Below are 24,623 nucleotides of genomic sequence, written 5' to 3'. Positions count from 1 at the left end.
GCAATGGACTCGTAGAGTCCTAGGTCTTGGAAATAGTTTTATTTTCCAGCATGGTAAGGATCAGCAATTTTTTCTTAAATGTTCTCAGGAACCTCCTTTGTTTGAACCAGCAACATATCTACAAATTAGCATTGTAAAGTTTCAGACTTTCACAACGAATACCCAGAATTGTCTTCTTTAAATGCTCTTATACTTATACCTGATTATTATCCCATTGATTGAAACATTTGAGTCCACTTTGCCTATTAAATTAAGCGATAATCCGATATACATTATCAGACAAATATATAGCTTTGGATCATTTGCCTCAATAAATATATTTGATGAACAAATATAATATTTTTGACTTATTTGTTTAACTGGGTTTTGCTTATATAATTTTAGACTTAGGTGGAGAACAGATTTAGGTTTAGGTCATAGTTATGAAAAATGTTGAAAGCTCAAATGGGTTCACTAACTTTTAAGCATCCTTGAGGTGGAATTAATTTGCCTTATTTTGAAATTGCCTATAAAGTCTGAATGCTTTGAGAGATTATCTATTATAAAAATGCAAGTAAATATTCCTTCATGTCTTTTAAAGAAACTTTTTACAAAGAAAAATTAGGAAAATGTACAGGCATTTATTAGGATATTTTAAAATATATTTATTTATTTACAAGCATTTATTTATTGCATGTGCCATAAAAATAATTCTCCTTAACACTGTAGGGTGGGAGAAACTGCTTAAATGAAACAGAATGAAAGGATGTCTGATAACTAAGAAAATTTTCATCTTCAGGGAATCTCTCTTTTTGAAGATTAAAGCTCTACTTGTGTCTCTTGGAATGTTATTTAAACATTTGTCAGTATTTTGTTATGGGAAATATATAATTATTTCACCTTATTATTATAATTGAGTTTGAGAATAAGCCCTCTTGATTTCAGTGGAATTTATTTCTAATTAAGAGCACTTTAACTCTAGTGCATGCTGAGAGTTATAGTTCTCTTAACTGGGCATCTTTTCTATCTGTTGAATAATGATATATCATATATTTCTAGGTAAAAACAACTGCTATTTCAACAGAAAGAAATGGAAAACCTGAAAATAATATCATGAACATTAATGCTTCCATTTATGATGAGATTCAACAGGAAATGAAAAGAGCTAAAGTATCTCAAGCATTATTTGCAAAGGTTGCAGCAACAAAAAGCCAGGTAAGTCTTGTGGTCATCTGTGGATTAATGTTGCTATTCTTGCTTCTTTACTGTTCAGTTTAATTGGATGAATGTATAAATAAAATCCCTTTAATGTTAAGTGTGATTAAATACAATAAGAAAGTAAGTGGCTTCTCTAGACTGTAGGTCAAAATGTTTTTAGCTATTTTATTTTCTGATACAATATAAAACATAACATATTCTTTGGCAGTTATAGTGAAAAAGTATTATGTTGACTAGTCATGAACTGTTCATTATAATATTACCACTCTTTATAGGTGCAAATCTGGACATTGTTCCATTTTTTCTGTTCTTTCCCCAACCTAGTCTTCTTTTTTACTTAAGATTAGAAAGTTTAATGGTTAATTTATGCATAGAGCTTTCTGAATCATACAGAAAATAAGGAGTCCAATTTAAGAGAAAGGAGCCTGAAGGTAAGGAAACATAATGTGGGGTGGGGAGTTTTTAGGCGGAGAATAATTTTACAAAGAAATAAATGTAAACAAATTTAATATAAAGCTTGGGAGTTTGGAACTTAGAGGACTGCTTTATTGTAAGTGGATTCCAGCTAGTGTGATATACTTTATGACTTGATTCATGACCTGCTGTTATGGATGACCCAATGGGGAACAATATAAAGACTTTAATATTCAGATGATATGTTCAAGAATATCTTGATGAATGAAATGTTAGGAGAGACACTAGCTCAAGAAAAAAAAGATTCTGTTAACAGTAAGAAGAAAGTGATACTTTCAAACTGTTTCTAAGCCAACAGAACTATGCAGCACTTCAATACATATGGTAACACTCAAGGAGCAACTTGTCAGCAACAACTTCTGTGTCTTTTGTAAATTGTAAGCATGATCCTGAGAAACTATATGTTAAAAAATGAGCTTTCCAACTGTTTCATGGAATCCTGGGTTTTCACGAGATTCCATAAAATGGGATTCCTTGAGACACAAATGGAGAAAAAATTTACTTGAACTCATCTACGGGTTTTTTAATCATTAAAGCTTTACATCTTAATCAGGAGCTCCAGGGATATATTTTGTAAACACAAGATTCTACTCTGATGCCTGAAATATTTTTTTGAAACTTGTATTTCTTTAAGAGTTCAAGTCAGCATATGCATGTATTCAATTCATCCATTTTTCCTGTCCAATATTTAACAAATTATGTTCAACTAAATGCTATTGCTAATATAGGAAATGAAACTTATTTATTTTCATTTTATTTATTTATTTTGTCCAATACACAATGAGTATTATATATATATATATACATATACAGTGAACCCTCGAGTTTCGCGTCCTCAAGGATCGCGAAAGGGCTATTTCGCTAGTTTTCAACCCGGAAGTAAACTCCACCATCTGCGCATGCGTGCCCTTCCACGCATGCGTAGATGGTGGAGTTTCCCCGCCGGGCAGAGGCTTCCCTGGGTCTTCCCCCTCTTGCCCCGGTAAGACCCCAGCGGCGGTGGGCTGGAGCGCGAGCTTGGGGCACCTTAGCTCCGCTTCCCAGCTGGGAAGCGGAGCCGGCAACAGCGTGGGCGGGCGGGCGGCAAGCGCGAGCTTGGGGCAGCCTAGCTCCGCTTCCCAGCTGGGAAGCGGAGCCGGCAACAGCGTGGGCGGGCGGGCGGCGCGCGCGAGCTTGGGGCAGCCTAGCTCCGCTTCCCAGCTGGGAAGCGGAGCCGGCAACAGCGTGGGCGGGCGGGCGGCGCGCGCGAGCTTGGGGCAGCCTAGCTCCGCTTCCCAGCTGGGAAGCGGAGCCGGCAACAGCGTGGGCGGGCGGGCGGCGCGCGCGAGCTTGGGGCAGCCTAGCTCCGCTTCCCAGCTGGGAAGCGGAGCCGGCAACAGCGTGGGCGGGCGGGCGGCGTGCGCGAGCTTGGGGCAGCCTAGCTCCGCTTCCCAGCTGGGAAGCGGAGCCGGCAACAGCGTGGGCAGGCGGGCGGCGCGCGCGAGCTTGGGGCAGCCTAGCTCCGCTTCCCAGCTGGGGAGCCGAGCTAGGGAGTCCCCACCGCGCGCGCGTTGCTGGGGAAAGCGCGCGCGCTTGGGGACATCGCAGACAGGCGGGACGTTGTAGCATATGATCTTTTGGGCAATACTTAGATCTTGTTTAAGGCGTCTTAGTTCTAGTCCCAGGATTGAAAGTCTAGTCTCGTAGGGTATTCTATTTCGAGTGGAGGAGTGAAGGGCTCTTCTGGTGAAGTTTCTTTGGACATTTTCAAGGGTGTTAATGTCTGAGATGCGATATGGGTTCCAAACAGATGAGCTGTATTCGAGTATGGGTCTGGTGAAAGTTTTGTAAGCTCTGGTAAGTAGTGTGAGATTGCCAGAGCAGAAGCTACGTAGGATTCGGTTTACAACTCTTGAAGCCTTCTTGGCTATGTTGTTGCAGTGGGCTTTGGCACTTAAATCTTTTGTTGTTAGTATACCGAGGTTTTTAACCGAGTGGGGATTATCTGTGATAATTTGATTATTCAGTTCGTATTTGGAATTCAGATTCTTTTTCCCAATGTGTAGGACAGAGCATTTGCTAGTTGAGATTTGGAGTTGCCATGTGTTAGACCACTCAGAAACAGAGTTCAGATCTTTTTGGAGAGTAGTTGTGTTATCGGTGGTGCTGAAGAGTTTTACATCGTTGACGAAGAGGACCCAGTTGCTTGTGATGTAATCGCAAAGATCATTGATGTAGAGAATGAAGAGCATTGGTCCCAGTACACTACCTTGGGGAACACCGCTTTTAACTGGGATGGGGGTGGATATGGTGCTTCCTATTTTGACCACTTGTTGTCTGTTTGACAGGAATGCTGTAATCCAGCTGTGGAGGGATCCTGAGATGCCATAGGATTTGAGTTTTAGGAGTAGTTTGTCGTGGACCACTGAATCAAAGGCTTTGCAGAAGTCGATATAAATTGCATCTATAGATTTCCCTTGATCTAGATCAGCGTTTCCCAACCGGTGTGCCGTGGCACACTAGTGTGCCGCGAGACACAGGCAGGTGTGCCGTGAAGCTCCCCGCCCGATCTGCCCCCTCTCCTCCGCCGCCGCCCCCTGCCTTGGGGCGCGACTTCTCTCGCGGCGGCGGCGGCTGCAGATTCAGCTCCTCGGGACGAAAGCGCTCCCAGCCCTCTCTCGCAGCCCCCTGGCTGGGAGCGCTTTCGCTGCGAGAGAGGGCTTTCTCCATCCATTTCGGGAATGCCCGCCCCGCCCCTCTCGCGCGCGCACCGCTCCCCTTTTCTCTCAGCCCTCCCTGGCTTCGCTTCTCAATCCCTCCCTCCTTCTGTCTTTCCTTCCCCTCAGCCGTTCTGTCTGGGGGTCTCCCGCTCTTCCCTTCCCCGCCTCCCAGGCTTTGCCTTTGCCACCCCCACCCTTTTTTGGTTGTCAAGGAGTCCTTTGCCGCTTTCCCTGGCTGCGCTCGGAACCGACAGGGCGCTGCTCTTTCTCTCTCTCACTCTCTCCCGTGAGGCGGGGGAAGGGGAAAAAAAGCAAAAAAAAACCTTCTTGCAGCGTGCCCGCGCTCGTCCCTTCAGCAGCGAGGGAGGGAAGTCAGAGGGCGAGGGAGCAAGCGAGCGCTCTTATCCTCGGTGCCCTCTGCAGCCTGCCTTCCTTCTTCTTTGCCGCCGCTGAGGGACGGAGAGAAAGATAGAAAGGAAAGAGGGAGGGAGAGAGAGAGAAAGAGAGACATAGCAAGAGAGAGAGAAAAAAAGAAAGAGATAGCAAGAGAGAGAGAGAGACAAAGAGATAGCAAGAGAGAGAGAGAGAGAGAAAGAGACATAGCAAGAGAGACAGAAAGAGAGAAAGAGAGAGAATGAAAGAGAGATAGCAAGAGAGGCAGAGAGAGAGCAAGGGAGAGAGAAGGACATAGAGGGAGGGAAGGAGGGAGAGAGAAAGAGAGCAAAAAGAGAGGAAGGAAGAAAGAGGGATGGAGAGAGAGAAAGAAGGGAAGGAAGGGATAGAAAGAGGGAGGGAGAAATAGAGTGAAATGGAGGAAGAGATATTTTTTTGTCCAAACTTTTCTTTAGCCCCCCCGCGCCCCCACCCCCACCCCCGTTCAGTGTTCCCCAGGATTTTGAAAATATGAATAATGTGCCGCAGCTCAAAAAAGGTTGGGAAACACTGATCTAGATGAGTTGTCCATATATTTTTGCAGTGGAGGAGCTGCAGGTTGCAGGATAGGTTTTTTCTGAAACCAAATTGTTTGTTAGAGAGCAAATTATTAGTTTCTAGATGGAGAGTAATTGATTTGTTTATAAATGATATGACTTTGCATGGGATGCAGCATAGTGAAATTGGTCTGTAGTTATCGACAAGAGAGTACAGTAGTAGTAAGTTCCAATGAAATAATTATATACTATATATAAATAAAATGTTATATGTTTTAAAAACTAAATTCTGGCATAGATTTTATAATTAAGAATATGAGGTTTTGAAATCTAATACATATGTGTCACCCTTAAATAGTAGTCTAGTTTAATCCACACAAAATGAAGATAATTCTCAGTTTAGATTGAATTATTTGTGGTTTGAGTTCACAATGCCAAAAATGAAGGCAATCAAAAACTGAATGTACATGGGCATATTTGTTCATATTGTTTGAACATATTGTGACAGTAATTTGGATTCTGACTTGATCAGATTTAATAATTAACTTTGTATCTTTAATGGATTTCTTTTCCCTATGCACAAACTTTAATGCACCTTCAGCAATGAATGAGCACAATGTTGCCTTAATATAACTAAGGTACTTTTCCTATTCTTGAATTTGTGAATATTTAGACAGTCTAAAGCAGTGATGGGCAACCTTTTGAGCTTGGTGTGTCAAAATTCGCCAAAAAACCAAGCATAACTCGGGTGGTGTGTCACCTTGAGAAAAAAACATAATTTTGTGATATTTATAGTTTAAATAACAAATATGTATAATTATTTAACTTATCTGCTTAGTGACTTCTTTGTTAATCTGTCAGTTGGTTTCTTTTGTTGGTCTTGCTATTATTTAACTTGTGTGTGGTGCCATGAACTAAGATAAGTGAGGGGGAGGGGGAATTCTTCCAGTGATGGCGAACCTGTGGCAGTCCAGCTGGACTGCCACAGGTTCACCATCACTGATTTAGTGACTTTTTTGTTGTTGAATTTCATTGGCTAAATCTTCAATTGAGGTTGAAGGCATCCACTCAAATGTGTAGAGACCCAGCTTTTAACAGGAAAGAAAAGGAATACAAGATTCCCTCTTATTTATCTTTTTTCTTGTTAAAGAAAAAATATTTCTTTTATTTACAGGCTATATTTTATTCAGAAATCCCAAATGGCCTACAGCAGTGTTTCCCAACCTTTTTTGAGCTGCGGCACATTATTCACATTTACAAAATCCTGGGGAACGGTGAGCGGGGGGGGGGGGGGGGCGCTAAAAAAAGTTTGGACAAAACCCCCCTCTTTTCCTCCCTTTCGCCCTATTTCTCTCTCTCTCCCTCTTTCTTTCCCCTTCTCTCTCCATCCCTCTTTCTTCCTTCCTCTCTTTTTTACTCTTTCTCCCTCCTTTCCTCTTTCTCTCTTTCTTGCTTTCTCTCTCTCTCTTTCTCTGTCTCTCTTGCTATCTCTCTTTTATTCTCTCTTTCTCACTCTCTCTCTCTTGCTTTCCTTCTCTTTCTCTTTTGCTTTCTTTCTCTCTCTCTCTCTTGCTTTCTTTCTCTCTTTCTTCCTTGCTTTCTTTCTCTCTCTTTTTTTCTCTCTCTTTCTCTCTCTCTTGCTTTCCTTCTCTCTTTCTCTCTTGCTTTCTTTCTCTTTCTCTCTCTCTCTCTTCCTCCCTTTCTCTATTTCTTGCTTTCTTTCTCTCCCTTGCTTTCTCTCTCTCTCTCTTGCTTTCTCGCTTTCTCTCTCTTACTTTCCTTCTCTCTTTTTCTCTCTCTTTCTTTCTCTTTCTCTCTCTCTCTTTTCCTCTCTTTCTTTCTTTCTCTCTCTCTCTTGTTTTCTCTCTCTTACTTTCCTTCTCTCTTTCTCTTTTTTTCTCTCTCTTGCTTTCTTTCTCTTTCTTTCTCTCTCTTCCTCTCTCACACACACACTCTCTTTCTCTCTCTCTCTTGCTTTCCTTCTCTCTCTTTCTCTCTTATTCTCTCCTCCTTTTTCTCTCTCTCTTTCTCGTGCACCATGCCGGCAACAGAGAGAGAAAGAGAGAGGGAGAGCGGAGAGAGAGTGGAGGGCGGCTTGCCGGTCCGTGGCCCCCTGGATCAGCGTCCCTGCATGGCCCCAGCGCAGACTCCGCCATCACCTTCGCCTCCGCCTAAGAGGCAGCAGCCACATTCACCCCTTCACCCTCCCAGGTGTCCATGGAGCTCAGCGCCTGGCCACGCACCGCCTCCACCTCCCGGTAGCGCGCCAGACATCTACCTCAGGAACGGGTGGTTGGGCGCCACGAAGGGCGGCGCTTGAAAGCCACCATGGCGCCGTTGTCATCACGGCACAAAGCCAGGCAGTCCCGGATCGCTCGCTTCTCCGGCCAGCAAGCCGGCTGCCTGGGAAAGTGGCGCGATTTTTAAACGCGCGCTTTTCAAATACGGCGCTTTCCTGGGCAGCCGACTTTGCTGGCCGGAGAAGGGAGCGATTCAGGGCTGCGTGGCTTTGCGCCACTTCAAAAATTTCTGCCGGGGGAGGGGGTTCCTAATGGCTGTGCGGGCACACAATGGCCGGCGCCCTCCCACCGGGCCCCAAAAGCTCACTTGCCATCACCACCAGGGAAGCTCCAGCCAGGCCGGGCTCCTATTCTTGCTCTTCGCACGTCCGCGTCCCTTTTTTTTTTTTTGGTGCTTGGAAATCAACAACGCGGATCCTTTAAGAACCTGCGCTTGCGCTCTGCCGGCTTTTTCCTTCCCGGGCTGGGGGGGGGGAGGCGAAGGAGGCGCGGGCTTCTCCAAGTAGCAACGAAGGTGAAACAGGAGGGGGTTGTGAGAGTGAGGAGTTTGGGTTTTTTTGGGCTCTCATCGCGTGCGTTTGGCGCATTCTAAAAATGACTACGCGTGTCAGTGCTGACACGCGTGTCATAGGTTCGCCATCACTGGTCTAAAGCTTTGACTTGAATGCTTTTATATCAGTGTAATGAAGGGTATGATAGTGTTTGTCCCATGAATATAGAATTATTTATTTCAAATATCTAGTTAATTGGTGAATTAGAAAAAAGGGACACTAATAACAAATTTTTAAAAATTAAAATGTCATTTTAATAAATTTCATCTGCCAATGAGAGAATCCTTTCAAAGTGCTGGAGTATGTATTTGCATCTCTGAAAAAACATGCAGAATTAAAATATATGAATTGTAAGTTTTGACTTAATTTTGCTAGCTGATCATTGTTCTTGGAATATATTTGTAAATTTAAATTATTCTGAAAATATTAAGAAATTGAGTATTAAATTGCAAAGTTGATCTGAAACGTAAAATTAGATTTCCACATTTCCTCTTTAAAAGGATAGACTTTTTCTATCCTGACTAAATTGACTGATGTCACCTTGCTTTATACATGATTGACCAGGGGTGTCAAACTTGTGTTACGTGACATATCAGGAGTTATTTCCCCTTCGTTAAACCAGGCGTGGCCAGTGCGTGACACATTCGGCCCACAGGTTGCAAGTTTGACAGCTGTGTGATAGACTTTAAATTCTGTTATTGCAGTTTACTTTATAATTTAAGCTATAAGTTTGGAAATGTTTGCATTTGGGAATTGCTCCATCTTTCATTATATAAAAAAGATGTTTCTTTTTAAAGTTATATGCTGTAAAGAATACTTAAAAGGATATTTTGGAAATGTTACATCAAAATGATTAAACTCAAGCTGTGGACTGTAAAAAATTACAGCCTTACAGGCCACATGCCTGCCTACCCTTCAATCACTGTCAAAGTGATAATTTCTACAATAATATGTTTCTTTTATTGTATGCTTCTAAACACCAAGTGCTGTTTAAACATTAAATTGAATTGTTTCTGTTAGCACTGCACTCACTGTGTCACACATCAGACCAGTACAATCTCTTGTGGAATGTAAAATTCTGTCATGAATTTTGGCTTGTGTATTGGAAATTACTGTAATTTTGATTGGAAATTACAGGGCTCTTGAAATGTTTCTAATTATGATAGAATGTTAACCATGACTTCAAACCTGCATGCTTTTTTGGTATATATACTTTCAAAAGAAGGTTATATAGTGTGCATTAAGAAGAAATATCTGTTGTCAGCATCTCTTCATATTTCCTATCCTTAATATTTATTATTTTTATAAATAACTCAAGGTAACAAATTTAAGGCATCTTCTGTTAATTGGTTTTTAAAAATTATTTAAAAGAAAGTTATAGTGCTAAAGGGGCAACTGAAATAAACAGCTCTCCATTCATTACTACCTAATAACTAGTGTAAGCATGCATTTTAAAAATAATATTTAAGAAAATTTAGACTGAAGCCATCATTATTATTAGTAGCAAACTACTATCATTATTAGTACAAACTACATAAAAACAACTTGTTGCCTCAAATAAAAATTGTATTTTTCATAGGAATAATTATCTTTGATTATAATTTAGAGACACTGTATCCACAGAGAGGGGCGGCATATAAGTTCAATGAATAAAATAAAATTTATTTATTTATTTATTAGATTTTTATGCCGCCCCTCTCCGTAGACTCGGGGCGGCTAACAACAATAATAAGACAATATAAACAAATCTAATATTTAAGTTAATTTAAAAAACCCTAATTTAAGAGACCAATCATACATACAGACATACCATGCATAAATTTTATAAGCCAAGGGGGAAGGGAATATCTCAGTTCCCCCATGCCTGATGACAGAGGTGGGTTTTAAGGAGCTTACAAAAGGCAAGGAGGGTGGGGGCAACTCTGATATCTGGGGGGAGTTGATTCCAGATGGTCGGGGCCGCCACAGAGAAGGCTCTTCCCTTGGTCCCGTCAAATGGCCTTGTTTAGTTGACGGGACCTGGAGAAGGCCAACTCTGTGGGACCTAACTGGTCGCTGGGATTCGTGCGGCAGAAGACGGTCCCGGAGATATTCTGGTCCGAGCCATGGAGGCCTTTGTAGGTCATAACCAACAATTTGAATTGTGACCGGAAACCGATCGACAACCAATGCAGACTGCAGAGTGTTGGTGTGACATGGGCATATTTAGGAAATCCCATGATAGCTCTTGCAGCTGCATTCTGCACGAGTCTTTGGAGAGGGGCGGCATACAAATCTAATAAATTGAATTGATTCTGAAGTTTCTGAACACTTTTCAAAGGTAGCCCCATGTAGAGAGCGTTACAGTAGTCGAGCCTCGAGGTGATGAGGGCATGAGTGACTGTGAGCAGTGACTCCCGGTCCAAATAGGGCCGCAACTGTTGCACGAGGCGAACCTGGACAAACACCCCCCTCGCCACAGCTGAAAGATGTTTCTCTAATGTGAGCTGTGGATTGAGGAAGACGCCCAAGTTGCAGACCCTCTCTGAGGGGGTTAGTGATTCCACCCCCAGGGTAATGGTCGGACAGATAGGATTGTCCTTGGGAGGCAAAACCCACAGCCACTCCATCTTATCAGGGTTGAGTTTGAGTCTGTTGACATCCATCCAGACCCCAACAGCCTCCAGGCACCGGCACATCACCTCTACTGGTGCACTGACTGGACAAGGGGTGGAGATGTAAAGCTGGGTATCATCTGCATACTGATGATACCTTACCCCATGCCCTTGGATGATCTCACCCAGCGGTTTCATTTAGATATTAAATAGTAGGGGGGAGTGGACCGACCCCTGAGGTACCCCACAAAGGAGCAACCTAGAGGTCGATCTCTGACCCCCCACTAACACCGACTGCGACCAGAGAGGTAGGAGGAGAACCACTGAAAAACAGTGCCTCCCACTCCCAACCCCTCCAGCCGGCGCAGAAGGATACCATGGTCGATGGTATCGAAAGCCGCTGAGAGGTCAAGAAGCACCAGGACAGAGGATAAACCACTGTCCCAGGCCCGGTTAATAAAGAAAATTTGCAAAATGGAAACACCAAAATCTGATCTGGCACCAGTAGAAGCTCCAATAAGATCTGGAGTCACTGCACAACTGGAACCTGATGAAAACTTGGAAAGACAGCAAGAAGCTGCAGATGAGACACTTGACAGTATGACTCAAAGGCGGCAAGAAGTTAAAGACCAAATACTTGCTCATGCAGGGTCCAATGCAGAGCGAAAGAGACTGCCAGCCTTAAAAAACATAAGCAAGAAACGACTTGTCCCACTGATGGAAGATATTAACTCTGTACTTGTAACTGTCAATGTAACTTCAATTGAAGAATTGAATCAGCTTGCCTACAGTACAGCTGTGATAGTAACTGAAGAACTAGGGTTACTGCAACAGAAACCAACTGGAAAACCAAAATGGAAAATCCGACTAGAACTGAAAATCAAAAGCTTGAAATCAGATGCAAGTAACTTGAAGAACATTAAGGAGCAGAAACTGAACCATCAGAAGATCAAAGACTATTTGACAAAAAAGTACTGGCTTAGTACAAGAAAGATGGAGGAAGCTATGGAAATTGTAAAGCAGCAGATAACAGTGACAGCCAGGAAAATTGAGCGATATGAAGCTAGGATCACCCAGTAAGGTAGAATCAAACATTTCAATCCAACCAGAGGCAGTTCTACCAGAACCTGCATCAGCAAACAGATAAGAAAATTGAAAAGCCAGAGGTGAAAATAACAACAAAGTTCTGGAAAGATCTCTGGGAGGTCGAAAAGGACTATAACAGGACTGCTGGGTGGATAAAGGAATTTGAGAAGGAATTCTCAGGGAGCAATATGCAGCAGCTGGAGATAACACCTGAAATGATAGCAGAAAGAGTGAACAGGGTAAAGAACTGGACATCCCCTGGCACTGATCAGGTGCATGGTTTTTGGCTGAAATACCTGACCAGCCTGCATGCAAATATGGCTGAATTGTTCAACAAAATGCTGCAGACAGGAAATATTAGTGAATGGCTTACAACTGGCAGAACATACTTAATTTATTTTATTATTTTATTTATTATTTAGATTTGTATGCCACCCCTCTCCGAAGACAGAAAGACGCAGCGAAAAGAGCCATACCAGGAAACTACTGGCCAATAACATGTTTGCCGACTATACTCAAACTGCTGACAGGTATCATAGCTGACAGAATTCAGGACTACCTAGAAGAAAATGACATGGAGCAGTGGAGCAAAAGGGCAATAAAAGACAAAGTAGAGGTACGAAAGACCAGCTCCTAATTAATAAAATGATTTCGGAGAACTGTAAGAACAGGAAAACAAACCTATATATGACCTGGATTGACTACAAGAAAGCCTTTGACTCATTGCCACACAGCTGGATCACAAAATGCCTGGAAGTCATTGGAGTCAATGAAAACATCAGGAAATTCATAGAAAAGGCGATGAAATATTGGAAGACTGAGCTTTTTGTTGGGAATGAAAGCTATGGACTGATCAACATCAGAAGGGACATCTTCCAGGGGGACTCTTTGTCCCCATTGCTATTCATCATCGCTATAATCCTGCTGTCACTCATCCTACAGAAAACAAACCTAGGCTACCAAACTGCCAGGAATTCACCAAAAATTTCACACCTGCTGTATATGGATGACCTGCAGTTGTACGGAAAATCAGAAACTGAGATACAGTCACTAACCAACACTGTGCGAATCTTCAGCAATGACATCAACATGGAGTTTGGCCTGGATAAATGTGCCACAGTGGCACTGAAAAAGGGGGAAATCACTGAAAGTGAGGGCATTGAAATGCCAAATGGTCAAACCATTAAGTGTCACCAGCCAGAAGCCTACAGATACTTGAGCATCTTGCAACTGGATAATATCAAGCATGGCCATGTGAAAACTGTGATCAGCAAAGAGTACATCCAGAGGACCAGAAAACTTTTGAAGAGCAAACTGAATGGTGGCAACACTATGAAGGCTATAAATACCTGGGTCATACCTGTCATTAGATACACAGCTGGCATAGGGAACTGTACTCAAGCAGAGCTGGACAACCTGGACAGGAAAACCAGAAAATTATTGATGATCCATCATGCACTACACCCCCGCAGTGATGTTGACAGGCTGAATTTACCAAGGAAAATAGGTGGCAGAGGACTTTTGCAAGTGAAGCAGACAGTGGAAGAAGAGAAGCATGCATTAGCTGACTATGTGAAAGAGAGCAAAGAGTCAGCGTTGATGGAGGTCAACAATAGGAAACTTCTCAAGGTGAAGCAAATTAAGGATTAGTACAGAAAAACTGTAACTCAATGTGGTATGGACAGTTGGCGGAACAAAGCATTGCATGGCCAGTTCTTGGAAAAGATTGAAGGCAAAGTGGATAAAGAAAAGACCTGTTCATGACTTACAAGTGGAACACTCAAAAAGGAGACAGAAGGACTAATACTGGTGGCACAAGAACAGGCCATTAGAACAAATGCTGTCAAAGCCAGAATTGAAAAATCAACAGACGATCCAAAGTGCAGTCTCTGTAAAGAAACAGATGAAACAGTCGATCACCTACTCAGCTGCTGCAAAAAGATCACACAGACTGACTACAAGCATAGACATGATGTTGTGGCACAGATGATCCACTGGAACATGTGCCGGAACTACCATTTACCAGTGGCAAAGAACTGGTGGGAAAAAGTGGTCAAAATGAGCAAGCAAAACTACTGTGGGACTTCCGACTTCAGATTGACCGAATTCTAAAGCATAACACACCAGACATCCTGATTGTGGAGAAAAAGAAAGTATGGATCATCGACATCGCAATCCCAGGGGACAGCAGAATTGAGGAGAAGCAGCTAGAGAAATTAGTGAAATATGAAGATCTAAAAATTGAGCTGCAATGACTCTGGCATAAGCCAGTGAAAGTGGTCCCAGTGGTACTTGGCGTGCTGGGCGCAGTGCCAAAGGATCTCAGCGGATATTTGAAAACCATTGGAATTGACAAAATCTCCATCTGTCAATTGCAAAAGGCTGCTTTACTGAGATCGGCAGACATAATTCGCCACTACATCACGCAGTCCTAGGTGCTTGGGAAGCGCCCAACTGGTGATGAAATACAAAATCCAGCATAGTGATCTCGTTTGCTGAGTTGTATTGACATGATGATGATGATGATGATGATGATGATGATGATGATGATGATAATAATAATAATGTGGCATGGAAGTTTCTTATTTGCAAAGCTTTTTCTTCTCTTCGGTATTGGACATTGATGGATGCTAAATAGAATCAGAAGACACAAGGCAAGCTTAGGCAAGTATGATATAGAGCTGTGATGGCAAACCTATGGCACATCTGCCAAAGGTGACATATGGAGCCATGTCACCGAGCATGCCAGGCAGTGGCCATGGAACCTCTGGGTTCCTGGCATACATGCTTGGTGACTGGAATGCAATAGAAGGCTTGCAAAGGGTTGTTTGCCTGCTCCCTCATCACTGGCTTAATAATAAGTGGGCTGGTGCGGGGGGATGCAGAGGGGTGCAAGGGGGGTACATTAGGGTATGGAGGGGGTGCATTGGGGTGTGAGGGGTGCAAGGGGAATGCAATAGGGTGGGTTGGGGAGGTGCGGGGGGAGAAACCATGATTGGCTCCACCTCTGCTGCTTCAGTCTCTCACTGTCCATCCACATGTGCTGCCCCAATGCTGTCCTGGAGTCAAAAGAACAGCAGGAGTGCCAGGCACTTTCTTCTCCTACAAGAAGAATAGAAGAAAAAGAAAAAAAGGAAGGGATATAGAGAAAAGAAAGGAAGAAAAAAAGGAATTAAGGAGGAAAGCAAAGGAGAGGAGGGGAAAGAAGAAGAAAGGAAAGTTAAGGAGGAGGACAAGCTGAGCGCAGGGCTGTCTGCTAACCATGAAGGCCCCATAGATGCTGGATCTGCGGAAGCTGCTGAATGGGTTGGTGGCCATGTGTGCCAGTGTGGGAGTCCCAGCACTGGACAAGCAGCTGGAGGAGTTAGAGAGGTAGGCATGCCCCTGCTGCCCCTCCCAATGGCACCCCCACCCTGCCTGACCCACCTTTCACCCACAGGAGGTTGTGGTGCCAGGCCCGACAGACTTGTAAGCAGCAGCTGCAGCAGCTGAGCCCGTGAAGCCCCCAAGGATGCCTTGACCCTCTGTATAATGGAGCAGATTTTCCGCTTCGCCTTCTCTGAGGACTGCCCGGACTGTTGCCTGGTTCAAGGCTTCAGCTAAAGAGCTTTTGCCTGTTGCCCAAGTGGGGCCTGAAGCAGGGCACCTGCAACTTTGCCCACCCAAACTCCGAACCTACCTTCAAAGTTGCCCCCGGGGCACTGAGTCTGCTATCTGCCCTGGACTGTCACAAGGGGGTAGGTTGCCTCCTGGGGCAGCTTCCTGGGGCTCCCCACTAAGGAGCCTTCAGTAGCAGCAAGCAGGCAGCCCAAGCAGGAGCCTGTGGAAAGGGGGGAAAGGGGCAGGCGAGAAAGGTACCCTGAAGCCTTTTAAGGTACCCAAGATTAAGCACTCCTGCCAAAGGCCTGGAAAGGGAAATTGGCGGGGTTGGGCAGAAATAGTGAGCCAGGGAAAAGGCTGTGGGTGTCTCCACCATACAGCCAGGCGCCATCCCTGCTACTACTGCTGCTGTTACTAATGGATGGGAGTTCAATAACACCTGGACCACAATAATTTTCTATTGTTTATTTCTTCTTTATTGTAAGCAGTTAAAATTATTTTAAAAATTTAAAATTTTAAAATTGAAGAGCTTTTTATATTTTTCCTTCTTGCTGATTTAGATTAGAAATATGGCCAATGTAATTGACACATATCAGTTTAATGAGACTTCTTTTTTCTATTCCTGTGTTTTTGTTTTGGTTTTTTTTTCTTGAGCTAGGCTAAAACCATCCATTTAGTTTTTGAGAATGCCCTTGGAATCCGTAGGCATTCCATTTTTTATAAACGCTGGTCTTTTGCTTGCAGAGTTATACTTGCTTGGTATTTTTTTAATTAAAATAAAAAATATATAATAAAATAAAGTGAAATACCAATTTATAGAAGCACCTAAGAATGTATTGCCAGTTTTATTGATACTTGTAAAGATTACATTCAGTTCCAGGTTTTGTACACAGAGATATCTACAAGAGAGTGGGACTGATACAAAAAATACCATTTTTGTAATTTTCAACAAGGCATTATGACATTATCATGGCTTCAAACAGATGAAAATGTATATGAATCTATAGCAAATTGTTTATTACAATATTATCATATTTAGTATCTGGTAAATACTAAAAACAGCACAGCACACAATATTAGGATTTTATTGGCACTTTTCTTTGTTGCCTGCATTTGCTGAAAAAAATATAAATTATGGAATCTTTGGTGCAATCTGAGCTTGGTGATTTTCATGCATGCTGTGCATAAATTGTAAAGCACTGTGAAGTGGTATGTAAGTCTAAGTGCTATTGCTATTGCTGTTTCCAAACTAGGTAACATAATCAGTGCAGTTATTGATGATATTAGCTACTTTCTTAATGAAACATTTGCTAGAAAACCACCCAGCCAAGAGAGTACCAGGAACAGTTTAACCCAGAGCTACAAATATTTTATCAGAATGGAAATTGTAATTCAATGAAGACTTGCATATGCAATATTTAATCATTGCATGCATGTTTTAAATTGAGACACTACACATTCAACATTTTTTCTTTATATAGAGCTTCTTTGTAAAACCATGGTTAAATAGATTTTTTTTCATTATTACATAATTGTTGGAGAATGCAATTGTCCTGATGTATTTTTCTGCCCTTTTTTTCCTCCCGATTCAAAGAGTTACATATTCTTACATATTTCTTTTCTTGATCGTCACCAATGATTTACGTACATCAAAGTGGAATGTAAATTTTCACTCTAAATTTTTCTTTCTGATCATACTCCCACTTCAGGATTTTTAGTTCATAGGTTTCAATATTTAGGGTTGAATGTAATTTTGAGATATTTGGATTTAAATTTATTGTTAGTCTTTGGGAGGTCACTGCCAAGCAGAAATTTGCTTTGAGCACTGTGTGATGGAAACAGAAATACAGTGATCCCCCGCTCTTTGCGAGGGTTCCGTTCCAGGACCCCCCGCAACGAGCGGGTTTTCGCGAAGTAGCGCTGCGGAAGTAAAAACACCATCTGCGCATGTGCATATGGTGTTTTTACTTCCGCAGCGCTAGTGAGGAGCCGAAGATTGGGGGCGGCACGGGTGTTTTAAAACGTCCCCGCCGACATGGGGGGCTCGCTAGCACCCCCCTAACCCGGGTTGGGGGTTCGGGGGTGTGCTAGGGAGCCCCCCATGTCGGCGGGGATGTTTTAAAACACCCGCGCGACTTTCCAATGAGTCCCGAAGACAACGCGTTTGTCTTCGGGACTCATTGGAAAGTCGCGCGGGTGTTTTAAAACATCCCCGCCGACATGGGGGGCTTGCTAGCACCCCCCCGAACCCCCAACCCGGGTTTGGGGGTGTGCTAGCGAGCCCCCCATGTCGGCGGGGATGTTTTAAAACACCCGCGCGACTTTCCAATGAGTCCCGAAGACAACGCGTTTGTCTTCGGGACTCATTGGAAAGTCGCGCGGGTGTTTTAAAACATCCCCGCCGACATGGGGGGTTCGCTAGCACCCCCCCGAACCCCCAACCCGGGTTTGGGGGTGTGCTAGCGAGCCCCCCATGTCGGCGGGGATGTTTTAAAACACCCGCGCGACTTTCCAATGAGTCCCGAAGACAACGCGTTTGTCTTCGGGACTCATTGGAAAGTCGCGCAGGTGTTTTAAAACATCCCCGCCGACATGGGGGGCTCGCTAGCACCCCCCCGAACCCCCAACCCGGGTTTGGGGGTGTGCTAGCGAGCCCCCCATGTCGGCGGGGATGTTTTAAAACACCCGCGCGACTTTCCAATGAGTCCCGAAGACAACGCGTTTGTCTTCGGGACTCATTGGAAAGTCGCGCGGGTGTTTTAAAACATCCCCGCCGACATGGGGGGCTCGCTAGCACCCCCCCGAACCCCCATGTCGGCGGGGATGTTTTAAAACACCCGCGCGACTTTCCAATGAGTCCCGAAGACAAACGCGTTGTCTTCGGGACTCATTGGAAAGTCGCGCGGGTGTTTTAAAACATCCCCGCCGACATGGGGGGCTCGCTAGCACACCCCCGAACCCCCAACCCGGGTTTGGGGGTGTGCTAGCGAGCCCCCCATGTCGGCGGGGATGTTTTAAAACACCCGCGCGACTTTCCAATGAGTCCCGAAGACAACGCGTTTGTCTTCGGGACTCATTGGAAAGTCGCGCGGGTGTTTTAAAACATCCCCGCCGACATGGGGGGCTCGCTAGCACCCCCCCGAACCCCCAACCCGGGTTTGGGGGTGTGCTAGCGAGCCCCCCATGTCGGCGGGGATGTTTTAAAACACCCGCGCGACTTTCCAATGAGTCCCGAAGACAAACGCGTTGTCTTCGGGACTCATTGGAAAGTCACGCGGGTGTTTTAAAACATCCCCGCCGACATGGGGGGCTCGCTAGCACACCCCCGAACCCCCAACCCGGGTTTGGGGGTGTGCTAGCGAGCCCCCCATGTCGGCGGGGATGTTTTAAAACACCCGTGCGACTTTCCAATGAGTCCCGAAGACAACGCGTTTGTCTTCGGGACTCATTGGAAAGTCGCGCGGGTGTTTTAAAACATCCCCACCGACATGGGGGGCTCGCTAGCACACCCCTGAACCCCCAACCCGGGTTTGGGGCTGTGCTAGCGAGCCCCCCATGTCGGCGGGGATGTTTTAAAACACCCGCGCGACTTTCCAATGAGTCCCGAAGACAACGCGTTTGTCTTCGGGACTCATTGGAAAGTCGCGTGGGTGTTTTAAAACATCCCCGCCGACATGGGGGGCTCGCTAGCACACCCCCGAACCCCCAACCCGGGTTTGGGGGTGTGCTAGCGAGCCCCCCATGTTGGCGGGGATGTTTTAAAACACCCGCGCGACTTTCCAATGAGTCCCGAAGACAACGCGTTTGTCTTCGGGACTCATTGGAAAGTCGCGCAGGTGTTTTAAAACGTCCCCGCCGGCATGGGGGGCTTCCTAGCAGCCCCCCAAACCCGGGTTGGGGGTCCGGGGGATGCTGGTAAGCCCCCCATGCCGGTGGCGACGTCGCGCCGCCCCCAATCTTCGGCTCCTCGCTAGCGGGCAGGCAGGCGGGTCCTCGCTAGCGGGCAGGCAGGCGAGAGCTAGCGCCAGCGAACGGCTTGTCCGCGCTCGCTCTGGCCACGAGAATGAACGGTGTGGGCGGGCGAAGGGCGGGCGGCAGCGAGGAGTTTGCGTGGGCGGTGGGGAAACTCCTTGCTGATGCCCGCTGCTCGCCCTCCCGCCAGCAAGAGGGGGAAGACCCAGGGAAGCCGCCCAGCAGCTGATCTGCCGGGCACCATCTACGCATGCGTGCCCATAGAAAAAAGGGCACGCATGGGCAGATGGTGTTTTGACTTCCGGGTTGAAAAATCGCGAATTACCCTGTTCGCAATGGTCGGGGACGCAATAACCGGGGGATCACTGTAAATATCTCCAAGGTAAGTGTATGTGGCCCCAAAGTGTTTAATATTTTTTCTATGCCCATTAGCCTTACCTGCAGTAATACTAATAATATCAATGATTAATGTAATAATAGAGAAAATTAAAACTATTAATAGTACAAGAATTGGGTCTCAGATATTTCCTTCCCTTCTTTGTACTCTGAAGTAAATCACATAAGCAATGTGATTCCCTGGTCAGCTGGCCTAACATGATTAATTAAGATATATTAACTACATAATAAATAGGTAGTTGATCTACCTTTTGGACATTAGAGTAAGAATATAGTCTGAATTATGAAATAGCCAGATGAACAGGAAGGCAAATTTAAACTTAGCTACTATTCATCTTTTGATTTTGGAACACATCAGTTCAGGAATTAGAAAAAAAATCTCTAGTGAATGAACCTAGATTGAAATCTTTTTTATTCGCATGTAAATAAAAAACAGATGGTGCAATACCACTTGATTTGCAGATACTGGGCAGTGTAAGTTAGCATATAATTTGGAAAATACTTTTCTAATGTAATGGGACAATGTCAAGAGTTGGGAGATCACAGTTTTCTACTGTGTTATATTCTGCCTTTCTCTCACACATTTATCAATATATACAAATCTAATTATTTTCTTTGGTAGAGCAGTTTAAAAGTTTGACCAACTCAAGGGGGCGGTGCTCATCTCTGATTCTCAGCCAAGGGAATCTACATTATCTGAGAGATGCTTCCATCACTGTGTGGCCAGCATGAAAATACGGAATGCAGTAACCTTTCCAACTGAAGCATAGTGCCTATTTATCTACTCGTGTTTAAATGCTTTCAAACTGCTGATTTAGTAAGATGTGGGACAAGTAACAGGCCCTCACCTTATTGCATGGGGCTCGGGTCTCAAACTCCAGCTGCGAACTTTCCAACTTTAACCACTGAGCCATCATCCTTTATTGTAAAGCAGTATAAATATTTTCACAAGTCCAGTTTCTCAGTAACTTCATTATATTAAAATAAACTGCAATTTTTTAAATAGAAAAACCTCCCCTGGAGAGAAAGGGGGGAGGGAGAGGGAGAGAGAGATTAACGTGTAATGTTTGGTATTCTGACTAGGTCTTTGGTCTGAAACAACATTATTTTTCTTTAAAAAAATCTATTAAGGTAGCATATCCTCTCACCTTTACTCTTTATATAATGTTTAAATAGAGTGAAGCAATATTAATAAAATACAAGATGCTTCATTCATTAAGACATCGATTGTGCCTTCCTTCTATCTCTGTCTTATAATATCTCTTGATAAAATGAGCTCACAGAAATTCACAATCATGTACCTAGCTGTTCTGTAACTCCTCAGGCTGCAGTGTTGCCTCAGTACCTCTGTTTTAGAAAATCAGATCATAGGTTGCATGCTGTCATATAATAAGGTGTCTGATCCTTATTACCAGTTTGTTGATGCACAGGCTTCTTCAAATTGACCATTGCAACACATGGTTTCCCCTGAAACTAGCTGTGATAATTACTGTGGCTCTAATGAGACAGAATGTCACTGATCTTGTGCTGAACTGTTGAGTATCAATGCTACGGATGGCAACTGTCATAGCTTGCCATCTGTGACAGAGCCTGGCATATTCTGTTAGCAAGGTAGAGCATGCTCAGTGAGTTGATTTGAAACAAATGGTTTGTTGCCTGATCAGAAAGAGCTGTGGTATGTGGTATGGTAAAGGAGATATTTTTATATTTCCTGTTTCTGTTGTGCTAAATCAGTCACAAAAAATGCTAACTAATCTATTTCAATTTACAATGAGAAAACTATTTACAGATATTGTTTCACATTTTTGCTGTTTTTAAGGCAACAGTTCAGTTGCTTATTTTCATTTTTATGTAAAAGGATCAAGTAGACAAAAATTATTTAATAAGATAAAAAATTGTCACATTTTCTTTTTATTATTGAACCAGATGATCCGCACTGGTTTCTTCCCATGTAGGATTTAGAGATTTTTGGTGATGTTTCGACGAGGTCCCACTCGTCATCTTCAGGCTGGTGCTTCTGTCCTTGTTCTAGGGCAAACATGTGTTCATAGGTATGACCTTCATACCTGTACCCATGAAAATCTACGAAAACAAATATATGCATACATCCATACATATATACATACACATACAGATAGTGTATGTATGTGTGGTTCTACCCCTTCATCAAAGAGACAGCCAACATAGAGGTTACAAATCAGCAGAAAATTGCCACTGTGATATATATACCAAATGTATCTCAGTGTCAAAAAATTCAGAAATATTATTTCTAACAGAGAAGCCTATGCTTATTGGCTTTAGGCTTAACTGAAAATACTGGTCACAAAATTTGTAGAAGTGGAAATCCAGCACTATTTATCATTCCACAATGCTTTGTTGCTTTTTATTTCCTCTTTCTCTGGCAGACCACACAGGGCTTGTTCTGAAGAACATTTTCACTAATCTGATCAGGCAGCCAAATACGCCGGGAAAACTGCTTTAATGATCCCACTAATTACCTCAAGTCAATATGAACTGTATTATTAGACTGAGGGAAAATATTCCATTAGGTCTCCCTCTTGGGAGTTTCTCCGCTTTGTGATGTCACTGAAGCCTTCGCCCTCTTGCTTGTAATTAATTTTATTTACACACGCAGGCACGCACAAGGTCACACCTGCACAACCAGAGCTGGCCAGGGAGCTAGTAGCACTCAGCCTTAATCAGATCTGTCATAATTACCATTCTGCATGTTTCTGACACATGCTGTGAAATATTTCAATTTAACTGCCGCTACCAGCACAACCAGATGTAGTGCAAGTGTGGCTGCATTGGAAATATTATTCCTCAGGATAAACTCTCCTTTTTTTCCTCCAACCCCCTCTCCCTTTTAACAGCTAATGTGGTACAGAAGCTGATGTATCCTGTAAATCTTGAATGCAGCGCTAGATTGATAACAGCAGATTAGACAGTTTAACCACAAACAGCTTGTTCATTTTTCACAAATGAAAACCACATGCGGTGCAACTAAAATTCCAGGCCTCTTTTCAGTGATAGTTCTTTTTCTAGTTCTTTTGTTATTTGAGGTGTATTTTTGTCACATAGGTTGTAAAATCATGACTTACACACATAAAAAACAATTGTTATCCAAGCTTCTCAAATTATTTCGTGGTAACAACATTTCATTAAACCTGTAATACAAAGGAGGTAGCCAGGGGCAAAGCGAAATATTCATGAGATACTATTTTGTGTGTGTTATCACCTAACCTACTTTTAGAAAATATCCTGCAGGATCATTTTTTTTAAAAAAGCTCATCTGGTTGCAACTATATTTCTTATTTGCAAAGATATACCTTCTCAAAGGCTTGGAGAAACCCCTCTAAGTGAATTTTTACTGAAATAAAATAAAAATTGATGATACATAATCTGCATTTTGGGGAACTCATAAGAAACAGTAAGTTTTGTGATTCAAAAAGATAAAAACTAATGTATCGGCTTACATAATGTTCACAGTGATTCCTACTGCCTATTGTTTAGATTGAGCCATGCTACATACCCGCATTATACAAATATACCTCAAGATTTTATATTGCTTTCTATCCTGAAAGGCAAAACTCTACTATGTTTTCTAAAAGTTTATGAGTTAAAACTTTAACAATATATTAAATATGAAAGCTGTTAAGGAATGTACAGAATGATTCTTGAGTTATCAAAGACATGCACAGAGGAAATGTGGAATTCCAGCAAATATACAGGGGATATGAGTAATTATTTAGTCATACAAGACAAATACATTGAAGTTCAATTAGTGTTTACTTTCAGGAATGGCACAGTCAAGTTTATTGATTGATTGATTGATTGATTGATTGATTGATTGATTGATTGGATTTGTATGCCGCCCCTCTCCGCAGACTCGGGGCGGCTAACAACAGTAATAAAAACAGCATGTAAATCCAATACTAAAACAGCTAAAAATCCTTATTTGTAAAACCAAACATACATACAAACAAGCATACCATGCATAAATTGTAAAGGCCTAGGGGGAAAGAATATCTCAGTTCCCCCATGCCTGATGGCAGAGGTGGGTTTTAAGGAGCTGACAAAAGGCGAGGAGGATGGGGGCAATTCTAATCTCCGGGGGGAGTTGGTTCCAGAGGGCCGGGGCCGCCACAGAGAAGGCTCTTCCCCTGGGCCCCGCCAAACAACATTGTTTTGTTGACGGGACCCGGAGAAGGCCCACTCTGTGGGACCTAACCGGTCGCTGGGATTCGTGCGGCAGGAGGCGGTCTCATAGATACCCATACCATAGATGGTCTGGTGCCATGAAGGGCTTTATAGGTGATGACCAACACTTTGAATTGTGACCGGAAATTGATTGGCAACCAATGCAGACTACGGAGTGTTGGTGTTACATGGGCATTTTGGGGGAATTACAGTCAATATCTCTCAATACAATAATATTACAAGCCTGTCTTTGTCTTACATATCAGACATACATTACAGCTTACCAATACATCATTTTATAATCAAACACACAGAACTTACTACAGCAGCCTCAATGAATCAGCAGAAAGAACTAAGAGAGCAGATAGAGAGAGAATCTTGCTTTCTGGCTCCCTCCTATGGCAATTTGTAACACTACCTATTAAAGCGATAGTATTTCAATACATACAAACATTCATTGTTAGCTTGTTTATATATTGCAAACTCAACTGCAAACTCAACATAATACTAACAAAAGCATGACAAAACTTATATTATTGAATTAAAAAAAAACAAAACTTAAAATAGTTATTAATTTAAGAGTGGATAATATAGTATTTTCATTGTTATACTTTTAAAAAACATT

General features: G+C 43.2%; 1 protein-coding gene across 17 annotated transcripts in view; it reads left to right on the top strand.

Annotated features, from left to right (window-relative positions):
• The window catches only part of SATB1 (SATB homeobox 1), a 186,222-nt gene that overhangs the window by 119,888 nt on the left and 41,711 nt on the right, over positions 1–24,623 (top strand). For all 17 annotated transcript variants that reach the window (XM_070727244.1, XM_070727232.1, XM_070727237.1 and 14 more), the window contains one exon: positions 1,039–1,194. In XM_070727244.1, coding sequence (XP_070583345.1) covers positions 1,039–1,194 — 156 coding nt within the window. The remainder of the gene's footprint in view (positions 1–1,038; positions 1,195–24,623) is intronic.

Source organism: Erythrolamprus reginae, chromosome Z, assembly GCF_031021105.1.
Source record: "Erythrolamprus reginae isolate rEryReg1 chromosome Z, rEryReg1.hap1, whole genome shotgun sequence".
NCBI lineage: Eukaryota > Metazoa > Chordata > Lepidosauria > Squamata > Dipsadidae > Erythrolamprus > Erythrolamprus reginae.
Note: the sequence above shows the minus strand (reverse complement) of the source record. Positions and strands in the feature narration are given on the sequence as shown.